Here is a 13168-nt window from a genome sequence, read left to right on the forward strand (position 1 = left end):
ACTTCAACACACCACTCACTCCAAAGAACAGATCAACCAGACAGAAAATAAGTAAGGAGATAGAGGCACTGAACAATACATTAGAACGGATGGACCTAACAGACATCTACAGAACTCTACACCCAAAAGCAGCAGGATACACATTCTTCTCAAATGCACATGAAACATTTTCCAGAATAGACCACAAACTAGGCCACAAAAAGAACCTCAGTAAATTCAAAAACATGACAATTGTACAAACCAACTTCTCGGATCACAAAGGTATAAAACTAGAAATAAATTGTACAAAGAAAGCAAAAAGGCTCACAAACATATGGAGGCTTAAAAACATGCTCCTAAATTTTCAATGGATCAATGAACAAATTAAAACAGATCAAGCAATATATGGTGACAAATGAAAACAAAAGCACAAAGGCCCAACTTCTGTGGGACACAGTGAAGGCAGTTCTAAGAGGAAAGTATCTAGCAATCCAGGCATATTTAAAGAAGGAAGAGCAATCCCAAATGAATAGCCTAAATTCACAATTACTGAAACTGGAAAAAGAACAAATAAGGCCCAAAGTCAGCAGAAGGAGGGACATAATAAAGATCAGAGAACAAATAAATAAAATTGAGAAGAATAGAATAGAAAAAATTTATGAAACCAAGAGTTGGCTCTTTGAGAAAATAAACAAAGTAGATAAATCCCCAGCCAGACTTATTAAGAGAAAAAGAGAATCTACACACATAAACAGAATCAGAAATGAGAAAAGAAAAATCAGGACAGACAGCACAGAAATACAACGAATTATTAGAGAATACTATAAAAATCTATACACTAACAAACTGAATAACCTAGAAGAAATGAACAATTTTCTAGAAAAATACAACCTTCCAAGGCTAACCAAGGACAAAACAGTAAATCTGAACAGACCAACTACCAGTAACGAAACTGAATGGGTAATCAAAAAAATACCTACGAACAAAAGTCCTGGACCAGATGGCTTCATCACTGAATTTATCAAAAATTTAGTACAGACTTAATAACCATCCTCTTTAAAGTTTTCCAAAAAGAAGAAGAGGAGGGAATACTTACAAACTCATTCTATGAGGCCAGCATCACTCTAATACCAAAACCAAAGACCCCAACCAAAAAGAAAATTAGAGACCAATATCCCTGATAAACATACATGCAAAAATACTCAACAAAATATTAGCAAACCAAATTCAAAAATACATCAAAACGATTATCCATCACAATCAAGTAGGATTTATTCCAGGGATGCAATGATGGTACAACATTTGAAAATCCATCAGCATCATCCACTGCATCAACAAAAAGAAGGGCAAAAACCACATGATCATCTCCACAGATGCTGAAAAAGCATTCAACAAAATTCAACATCCATTCATGATAAAAACTGTCAACAAAATGGGTTTGAGGGCAAGTACCTCAATATAATAAAGGTCATATATAACAAACCCACAGCCAAAATCATACTTAACAGTGAGAAGCTGAAAGCTTTTGCTCTAAGATCAGGAACAAGACAAAGATGCCCACTCTCACCACTTTTATTCAACATAGTTCTGGAGGTCCTAGCCATGGCAATCAGACAATACAACGAAAAAATAAAAGGCATCCAGATTGGTAAGGAAGAAGTTAAACTATTCCTGTTTGCAGATGACATGATATTGTAAATAAAAAACACTAAAGAATCCTCTCCAAAACTACTAGAACTGATATCTGAATTCAGCAAAGTTGCAGGATACAAAATTAATACACAAAAATCTGTTGCATTCCTATACACTAATGATGAACTAGCTGAAAGACAAATCAGGAAAACAATTCCATTCACAATTGAATAAAAAAGAATAAAATTCCTTGGAATAGATCTAACCAAGGAAGTGAAAGACCTATACCCTGAGAACTACAAGACACTCTTAAGAGAAATTAAAGAGGACACAAATAAATAGAAATTCATCCGATGCTGTTGGATAGGAAGAATTAATATTGTCAAAATGGCTATCCTACCTAAAGCAATCTACAGATTCATTGCAATCCCTATGCAAATACTGACAGCATTCTTAAACGAACTGGAACAAATAGTTCAAAAATTCATATCAAACCCCAAAAGACCCCGAATAGCCAAAATGATCCTGAGAAGGAAGAATAAAGTGGGGGGGATCTCACTTCCCAACTTCAAGCTCTACTACAAAGCCACAATATCAAGACAATTTGGTACTGGCACAAGAACAGACCCATACTCCAGTGGAACAGAATAGAGAGTCCAGATATTAACTGAAGCATATATGGTCAATTAATATACGATAAAGGAGCTATGGATATACAATGGGGAAATGACAGCCTCTTCAACAGCTGGTGTTGGCAAAACTGGAAAGACACATGTAAGAGAATGAAGCTGTCTAACTCCATACACAAAAGTAAACTCAAAATGGATCAAAGACCTGAATGCAAGTTATGAAACTATAAAACTCTTAGAAGAAAACATAGGCAAAACTCTCCTGAATATAAACACAAACAATTCCTTCATAATCATATCTCCACGGGCAAGGAAAACAAAAGCATAAATGAACAAGTGGGACTATTTCAAACTAAAAAGCTTCTGTACAGCAAAGGACACCATCTGTAGAACAAAAAGATCCTACAGTAAGGGAGAATATATTCATAAATGACATATCTGATAAGGGGTTGACATCAAAATTATATAAAAAGCTCACTTGCCTAAACAAACGAAAAGCAAATAATCCAATTAAAAAATCGGCAGAGGAACTGAACAGACACTTCTCCAAAGAAGAAATTCAGATGGCCAACAGGCACATGAGAAGATGCTCCACATCACTAGTCATCAGAGAAATGCAAATTAAAACCACAATGAGATATCACCTCACACCAGTAAGGATGGTTACCATCCAAAAGACAAACAACAACAAATGTTGGCGAGGTTGTGGAGAAAGGGTAACCCTCCTACACTGCTGGTAGGAATGTAAGTTAGTTCAACCATTGTGGAAAGCCGTATGGAGGTTCCTCAAAAAACTCAAAATAGAAATTCCATTTCACCCAGGAATTCCACTCCTAGGAATTTACCTTAAGAATGCAGGAGCCCCCTTATGTTTATCGCAGCACTATTTACAATAGCGAAGAAATGGAAGCAAACTAAGTGTTCATCAGTAGATGAATGGATAAAGAAGATGTGGTACATATACACAATGGAATATTATTCAGCCACAAGAAGAAAACAAATCCTACCATTTGCAACAACATGGATGGAACTAGAAGGTATTATGCTCAGTGAAATAAGGCAGGTGGAGAAAGACAAGTACCAAATTATTTCACTCATCTGTGGAGTATAAGAACAAAGAAAAAACTGAAGGAACAAAACAGCAGCAGAATCACAGAACCCAAGAACGGACTAACAGTTACCAAAGGGAAAGGGACTGGGAAGGATGGGAACAAAGGGACGGATAAGGGGAAAAAGGGGCATTCCGATTAGCATATATAATATAGTGGCAGGGCACGGGAAAAGCAGTATAGCACAGAGAAGACAAGTAGTGATTCTATAGCATCTTAGTATACTGATGGATAGTGACTGTAATGGGGTATGTGGTGGGGACTAATGAGGGGAATCTAGTAACCACAATGTTGCTCATGTAAGTGCATATTAATGATACAAAAATTTAAAAAAAAAAAGGTGCACTGCAAAACTATTAGGTCCTGATTGCCAGGAAAAGAAAACCTAAACTAAAACTTGGAACATATTTCCCAGCATTATAAACACGTATTAGGTATTAAAGAATAGTGTTATCAATACTGTACATCAGGTACATTGTGGAGTTTTGTTAAGTAGCCTAGAAATAAGTTAAATTACTTAAACAATTAGTATTTCTACAGGAAAATGCAACCCATGTTTCAAAATAACTTAAAAATCCATTTTGGAACACCAATCAGTTAATATACATCAAATTCAGACTATCACAAAGATGGCCTTTCTAATCAATAAGGAAAAGATGAACTGTTCAATCAATGGTGATGGGACAAGTGGTAACATTTTAGCAACTAAGAAAAAATTAAGTTGGATTCATACCTCACATTGTATTAACTGGATACATTTCAATGTACCAAAGACTAAACTATAAAAAAAAAAAAACACATAAAAATACTAGAGGAAAACATGAAAGAAATATAACTGCAGTAGGAAAGTCCTTTCTAAGTAATGGTTCAAAACACAGGAATCATGAAAAACAAGGTTAATAAATTCACCTAAATAAAAATAAAGAACTTTTGCAAGGTGAAAAGCCCCATAAGCAAAGTCTGAACAAATGGGCAAAAACTAGTCCAACTTGTAACACAATAGCTCCTAAAAAAGGTACAAATAATCAAAAAGAAAAAGATCAACCACAAAACAGAAAAAGGTTATGAACAGACAACAGAATAGAAATAGAAATTGCTCTTTAAAATATGAAAAGATGCTGAGCTTCACTCATAATAAAAGAAATGCAAAATAACTGCTCTGTAATACCGATTTCCTCCTACTGGACTACCAAGGGTATGAAGACTATTTTTTTTGTTCATTACTGCTGGGAAAATAAATGGTACAACCACTAGAGAGAAATCAACTGCAAAATCCCTCTGACCCCACAGTGCTATTTCCAGCAATTAATAATCCACAGATATACTTGCATATAAGCAAAATTACATTACGTAGAAGCATTAGTCATAAAAGACAGAAAGTTCATCAACAAAAGACTGGTTACATAATATGTAGTAAAAAGAAAGCTCTATATTGATAACAGATAAATCAGTGAAAAAAATTAAGGTTCAAGAGAGTATGTATAATAGTCATCCATTTGTATAAATACTGGAGAAAACTACTTTGTCTTCATATTTATTTGCATATGCAAGAAGACCTAGAAGGATATGTAAAAATGTAGTGATGGCAATTAGGTTGGTGGCAGGAAAGCTGTTGAAAAATTGGACAGATGGTAAACAGGAGTAGAAGGTAGGGTTTTTTAGTTTTTTTTACAATTTTAGACGATGTGACTGTATATTGTCTGAACATTAAATTTTATAAAAACAGTGTATTTCTCCCTTTTATTTACTCCATTGTGTACCAGTAATACTTTAGAGTTGGCTGTCCAAAATGGAATAGTTTACTAAGAGGTAGTTACACCTCTACATTTGAGTTTTGTCATCAGTTACTTAATTTTCATAGTATGCCAGTTGGTGACATTCATGCCCACACACTTAAGAATTGTACTGAGCTATAGAGAAACAACGATTTTTCTCTGAGGAAGGTAACTAAAACTGAAGATGACAATGAAAAATACATAAGATTCCTCAGGAAAGGACACCATAAATTAGAGACAGAATTAGCATTTCTTTATATTTAAACAACAAAGATCTTCAGGGTTAAAATTAACACTCACTAGAAACATAATTTATCTAGTAACATACAAAAAAAAAATAAAAGAATCTAAAACAACATACTTTGGCTCTAACAGCAAAAACAAAGTGGATTATTTTCAAAAAATAATTTTAATACAAGAAATTACATCTATTTTTTAAAATCAAAATTTTAATTTGAAGTATGAGGATCATTCCACATTAAAAAACTAAAGCATAAGTGTGTCCACGAGGCAGAAAAATTGTTTTAATAAAAAAAGGATTTATACATTACATCCATTACTACTAAAAATATTTGAGAGGTAAGCACTATTTGACTTAATAAGTTTAACTACCATTATTTTAAAATACTGCCCCCGCTCAGTTTTCAATTAAAATTTTTTCAAAAATCTCTGCACTTACCCCCATTATCTGTTCTTTTTAAAGCTCCATCCTTATGAGGACACAGTTCACATCTCTATAAAAAAAAGAAAGGAAACAGATTTTTCAGATTATTAGAGTACAGTATCTTCTCTGTAACTTCAAACCTATTAAAAATGTGGAGAAGCATTTGTACTAGTTGCCACCAGAAGGATTTCAGACCACAAAGTAATTCTTGACATGTAACCTTCTTCAGAACACCAGATAACTTTAAAAAGTAAATTTTACTTAACTTTCACATTCCTGCCACCATTTTTTTCACCATTACATTAATAAAAACAAAACGATTCTCTCAACATAGGAATAGGGCATGGTTTTTAATAAAACATTTGCCTCTATCCCTTTACTTTCTGCTCTAGGATCAGCTAGGATTACTGTAGTTAGTTAGGTCTGGTTTCTCCTAAAATAAGGTGTCAAACTCAAGAACTTTGAGGTTTTTTTTATTTAAGTGGGAAGGCATAATCTCACATGTGCTGACCTGCCTTTTGGAAGGAACTGCTCTTAACTATTCTAGTTACTCTTATCATCCATGCCCAACAGTACTCAAAAGTTTTTACAATCCCTCTCCCTACCACCCATGCAATTTAAAACCAAAAAGAAACACAGAGCCAGTACTATCATTTCTTTTCATTATTGACAAGAGGAAAAAAAAATTAAAATAATAAACAGAGTAACTTTCCACAGCATCGTCTTACTATGAAGACTATGATCGTGGAGGTCACCTTTAAGTATTTATTATCTGGACCCTACCCTGCTCCCCCAAAGGGTTTTACAGCATATAATTTAGTAATATGAACAAGTACAAAGGAAAACAAAAGCAAGATATTAAGATAAAATAGTAAGTATCACAACATGCCCCCAAAAATCCTACATTTCTTAGCATCTACTCTTTCACTCTTCTGATTTTCCTCTTTTCTCTTTTGGCAACACCTTTCCAGTCACCTCATCCAACCTTTAAATGTGGTTGTCAGGGCTCTGGCTTAAAATGCCATCTTATTTCATTTTAAACCCGATGCAATCTTCCTTCATTTTCCTTACATCTATTACCAGCTAAATTACTAGGATGTCAATGACTCCTAAATTTTACCTCCTATTCAAATCTGTCCTTGGATCCACATATAAAACTTTCTATGATACAAAGTCATCTTAAGCTCTGTCCAAAATTTATGACACCACTTGCTCTTCCTGTTTTCCCTATCATTATAATGATACTCTCGACAACACACTGCCCATAGAAGACACCAACACTTAATCTTTTAACAGCTTCGCCTACTCCCTAACCTCATACTTAATCTCTACATTTTGCTTATTCCTTCTCCCAAATACTGGTGAGATTATCTCCATCTATAATGCTATTAGCCAACAGTTCACACCAAAACCAACTTTCATCAGACTTCAGTGATCTCCTACTGAAGAGTCTCCCCATATTCACTCTTTCCTGACCCCACAATCTATACAGTGAACTTCAAAAATTCCAAGTCCAAATATATCAAATATCACTGTCTGTCCCACTTACAACCCTTCAATAATTTTCCTACATGATCTACCCCTTAGTTACCTCCACACTCTTTTCAATGTCTCACTGTCTAGAAAATACTGCCTTTTTATTCTTTTAGTTCTACAAATACTCCAAAGTTCTTTCCTGCCTCCTTTTAACTGTATTGCTTTTACTCTACCTGGAATACTTTCCTTCACTCAGACCCACTTTCATGGCCAGATAACTTCTATTCATTCCCCAAGTCTTTGCTTAAAGTCACTTCCTCAGAGAAAGTTTTGCTGAATCCCTATATTAGATTAGGTGCCATGTTATGAATTACCTATACTTTATGTCCTACACTGCAATCATAATTAATTAATTATGCAATTATTTATCTCTTCTCCTAGATTATAAATTCCATTTTATGTCTACAGCCCTAGCTAGCATCTATCAGTCTCCAGAAATGGTAACTCAAAAAATATTTGATGAATCGATGGATGGAAGCAGCAAAAACACAAGCACAAAAAAAAAAAACAAAACAAAACACAAGCACACTTGCTAAAGGTAGGCAATAATTTGGTCCTAAGCTATAAAACAACCTCCCTCACAAATAGAAACACTATTGTTATATAACTTACCTGGTGGAAAAGAAACAGTTGCTTTAGAAGAACTAAAGCTAATAAAAAGACTACAGGCATAGTTAAATCACTCTTTGGTATGAATAGGTTTAAGAATAATTGTTTAGCAATTGGGGGAGATAAAATTCAGATTAGACCCTTGAACCTTACTGATCACTAATATAAACTCAAAATGTTTGGAAAACAATTCCAATACAAGGACAAAAAAAATAATTACTATTCAAATGTAAAGAATTGAAAACTTCTACAGAAAAAAAAATATTAGAATAAAAAAATTGAGAAATGATTTTTTTAATATTTTTAAAGTTAAGTAGATGCAACATTTAGCCTTTATATCCAAAGATATATGAATACAGAAATTACAAAAAAGTAATAGACATCTTTGTCCACTAAGTTTTTCTTAAAAAAAAAAAGACCTAATGTCCAGAGTATAGTAAGCATTTACATTTATTTTCATATACTGTTGCTGGCACTATAATCCAATTCTTTTGGAAAGCAATTTAGCAGTATGACTCAAGAAAAATACTGATTCAATTACTTCACATTTATTTACCATTACCATTTCTTTTTTTTAAAGCAAGACAAAGAGAAATATAACCTATCTTTTCTTGTATTTTAGAAAGACTCATGACTACCACAGTCATAACGAAAGGACTTAGAGGCCAACATAAAGAGGCTCCTGCTGGCCAAAGAGAAAAATCCCTTAAGGCCAATAAAAGTAATAACTGCAATGGAGTGAAACACACAAGTATTTTTAAATTCATGATGAAATTAATTTCTACCTCCAAAACAGCTAATTAAGTTTATGAGAGACAACCCCTTGAACAGATAAGCAACCAAATTCTGGTTTCCCACCAGAAGTAAAAACTTGGAAGGGACCAGCACAAGAAGAATTTTATGCTTTTAAAGACTTTTAGCCTTAAGATAAACTACAATCAGCCCATAGTGGCTCCTACACTCTTAAGAACTGAAGAACCAGAAGATAAAGTTGAGAGCAACAGGGAAAGTGGGGTCTGAATCCAGAAGAGAAGAGAAGCAGGAGACAGCCCCCACATTTTTATCTTCAGAATCATCCCAAATCTCTCACTGACACTGAACCATCCATGCACAGAGCAGGATAAAACCCAGCTAAGGAAAAAAAGAAATAAAATGAGATATAAAAAACTGCTCAAAATATATTATAGGCAGTTTGAGTCCAACCAAATCAGCTGCCTGATAAAATCAGTATCAATTTCTTCAAAGAAATACAACACAATTCAACCTTCCACATATAACACTCATGATGTCTGGGAAACAATCCAAGTTACCTGGTTTAAGAAGAACCAGAAAAAGATTAATCACATCAAGATAAAAGCCAATCAATGAAGATCAACCCTAGGATGACCTGGACATTAGTATTGGGCTTTAAAATAGCTGTTATAACTAAGTTCTTTGATGTGAACGAAAATATACCTAGAATAAGTGAAACTGGAGATCTGAACAGAGGAAAAGAAACTTTAAAGAACTAAAAAAAAATTCTAAAAACATAAAAATACATAAAAATACAATATGTGAGTGAAAAACTGACTAGACAGGCTTAACAATGGAATCAAGATGACAAAGGAAAGAAGTCAGTGAACTTGCATCTACATCAACAAATAGGATCCAATCTGAAAAAGAGAAAATAAGTGAAAAAGGTGAACAAGTTTTCAGGGACCTACTGAACAGTGTCAAGAAGTATAATGTATAATTGAAGGCCTGTAAAAGAAGGAAGAAAAGAGGGGAGGAGAAAGAACTTATGATTATGACAGTGTGGTGAGAGAGAAAATTTTGAAGTAATAATGGATGAAAATTCCTCAATTTGAAGACAGACAAAAGTATGGATTCAAAAAGCTCAGTTAACCCCAAGTGGCCGAACTGCTTGCTGAAAACCAAACAAGGGAAAAGGTTCCAAGCAGCCAAGGGAAAATGACACATCATATTCAAGGGACGAGTGATTGGGTAAGTAGCTGATTGCTCATCATAAACTATGGAAGCCAAAAGAGACTAAAACAACATTTTAACACGTTTTAAGAAAAAAACCTGTTGACTCAGATTTATGTATCCAACTAATATATCCTTCAAAAATGAAGATGAATAGATATTTTCAGATAAAAGACAGCAAACCAAATATATACTAACAGACATGGACTAAACTAAAGGCTCAAAGAAATTCTTCTAAATGAAAGGAAATGGAACTAGATGAAAATGCGTATGTTTGAGGAAGCCAAAGAAGAGCACCACAAATGGTAAATATCTCGGTAAACATATAAGACTTTTAGTTATTAAATTCTTAAGAATACATATGATTACTGACAGCAAAAAATTACAATATTGTCTTCTGGAGTTTATAATGTAGACCTAATTCATACGACAGTAGCATAACTGACAGCATAGGCCATGTAAAGCAATCTTTACACCTGCAAGATTTCTACAATAAATGACCAAAACAAGCCCATGGCAAGATGTCTGACATTGTTAGTCATTAAGGAAATACTTACCAACACTACAATGAGACACCACTAGGTTGGCTAAAATCAAAAAGATAACCAATAAAAGATAAACATATCCTGTTGACAAGCATATGGAAAAAGTAGAATCCTCATACATTTCTGATAGGATTGTAAAACAGTGTAGCTGTTTTGGCAGTTTCCCAAAAGGTTAAACATAGAATTACTAAAAAATTCCACACCCAAAAAATATGAAAACATACATCCACACAAAAATAGGTACACAAATGTTCATAACAGCATTATTCCTAATAGCCAAAATGTAGATACAATCTAAATGTCCATCAGTTAATGAGTAAATAGAATGTGCTATAGTCATACAATAGAATATTATTAGACAAGAGAAAGGAATAATGTTACATGCTACAACATAAGTGAGCCTTAAACACGTTATGCTAAGAGAAAAAAAGCCTCTCACAAAATACCACATTTTGTATGATTCCACTTACGTGAATGTCCAGAATAGAGAGAAGTAGGTTACTGGTTGCCGGGGGCTGGAGAGGTTGGATAATGGGGAGTGGCTGCTAGTGGCCACAGAGCTGCTGTATGAGGTGATGAAATGTTCTAAAATTGACTATGGTAATGGCTGTACATTCTGTGAATATACAAAAAAACCACTGACTTGTACCCTTTAAATGGTTGAATTGTATGATGTAAATTATCATTAAAGACTTTTTACATTAATTTTCAAATATATTAAAAGGAAAAAGACGAGACAAATAGAAATTGTAACAAAATGGTAGACCTAAGTCCAATCATAAATTACATTAAATGTTAAGACTAAGCTTAAGAAATTAAAAGAGTATGTCAGCACAGACATAAAAGTAAAATGCAATTATATAGCCATGTGTAAATTATATAGCCATATAACAGACATGAGACATAAAGACACAAATAGGTTAAAAGTAAATGAATAAAGAAAGATACACCATACAAATCAAAAGTGTAAGATAGTGAGTGGCTATATTTAATATCACAGATAAAAGATTTCAAGACCAAGAAAATTAGTAAAGATAAAAGGGGATAATTCATAATGATTAGAGTCAAACAATGAAGACCACATAATAATCATAAAGTGTACCTAAGAACAATGCCTCAAAAACGTGAAGCAAAAACTGTCACAAGTAAAGGGATAAATACACAATTCCACAATAGTAAGGTAGTTTAACATCACCATTGTGGTTATTGACAAAACTAGACACCCCCTCAAAAAAAGTCCCAAAGATATTCATAATCTAAGCAATATTATAAACCACTACATACCTTCTTTCTGCTGAAAATGGTACACTTAACAGAAAAGACCATATACTGGGCCACAAAATAAGACACAATGAATTTAAAAGGACTGAAATCACAGACTATGTTCCCTGACTACATTAGGAAAAAAGGAAGACATAAAATTGACCTAAGTTTCCACCTAAAGAACTTACAAAAGCACAAAACCATTTAGTAAGAAAGTACTAAAGATGAGAGCAGGAAAAAGTGAAATAGAAAAGAAACAGTAGAGAAAATTTTAAGTCAAAGCTGGCCCTTTGGAAAGATCAACAAAGTTGATAAACCTCTAGCTAAAACTAATTTAAAAAACACACAAATTACCACTATCAGTAATAAAGGACAAATTATCACTATAGAACCCACAAATAATAAGACAAAAGATTAATAATCATTTCATGCTAACCAATTCCACACTTAGATGAAATGGAAAACTTCCTTGAAAAATACAAGTTACCAAAATTCACAAGATAAAACACAAAATCTGAAGAGTTCTTTAAGTTGAATTTATTATCAAAACCCTCACCCAAAATAAAACTCCAGGCTCACATATTTTCAGTGGTAAATTTATCCTAACACCAAGGATAAAATAGGATCAATATCATACAAACACTTCCAGAAAACAGAGAACATTTCCAAAATCACTCAGTTCAGGACAATACTAATGAATACACCAGTAATATCAAAACTACAAAAAATTACAGATTACAACATCCCTCATGTACATGTAAAACCATTTAATAAAATAATTAGCAATTTAAATCCAGTAATATATAAAGAATATATTGCAGAACCTAAATGTCCATCAGAAGATGAATGGATAAAGAAGATGTGGTACATATACACAATGGAATACTACTCAGCCATAAGAAGAGGGAAAATACTACCATTTGCAGCAACATGGATGGAGCTGGAGAGTATTATGCTCAGTGAAATAAGCCAAGCGGAGAAAGAGAAATACCAAATGATTTCACTCATCTGAGGAGTATAAGAACAAAGGAAAAGTGAAGGAATAAAACAGCAGCGGAATTACAGAATCCAAAAATGGACTAACAGGTACCAAAGGGAAAGGAACTGGGGAGGATAGGTGGGCAGGGAGGGATAAGGGGGGGGAAGAAGAAAGGGGGTATTAAGATTAGCATGCATGGGGGGGAGGGAGAAAGGGGAGGGAGGGCTGTACAACACAGAGAGGACAAGTAGTGATTCTACAACATTTTGCTATGCTGATGGACAGTGACTGTAATGTGGTTTTTAGGGGGGACTTGGTAACTTAGGGGAGAGCATAGTAAACATACTATTCTTCATGTAAGTGTAGATTAAAGATTTTAAAAAAAAGGAAAAAAAGAAAGAAAGAAAGAAAGAAAGAAAGAAAAGGGGGATTACTCCTTGATAGCATAAAACTATTGGTAAATCAAAGATTAACGCATGCTTT

At 33.8% G+C, this 13168-nt stretch overlaps 1 protein-coding gene across 8 annotated transcripts in view; it reads right to left on the minus strand.

Annotated features, from left to right (window-relative positions):
* MLLT10 (MLLT10 histone lysine methyltransferase DOT1L cofactor) overlaps positions 1-13168 on the minus strand; it is a 295452-nt gene that overhangs the window by 253193 nt on the left and 29091 nt on the right. For all 8 annotated transcript variants that reach the window (XM_073229105.1, XM_073229111.1, XM_073229106.1 and 5 more), the window contains one exon: positions 5804-5858. In XM_073229105.1, coding sequence (XP_073085206.1) covers positions 5804-5858 — 55 coding nt within the window. The remainder of the gene's footprint in view (positions 1-5803; positions 5859-13168) is intronic.

This window comes from Manis javanica, chromosome 2, assembly GCF_040802235.1.
Source record: "Manis javanica isolate MJ-LG chromosome 2, MJ_LKY, whole genome shotgun sequence".
Classification (NCBI taxonomy): domain Eukaryota; kingdom Metazoa; phylum Chordata; class Mammalia; order Pholidota; family Manidae; genus Manis; species Manis javanica.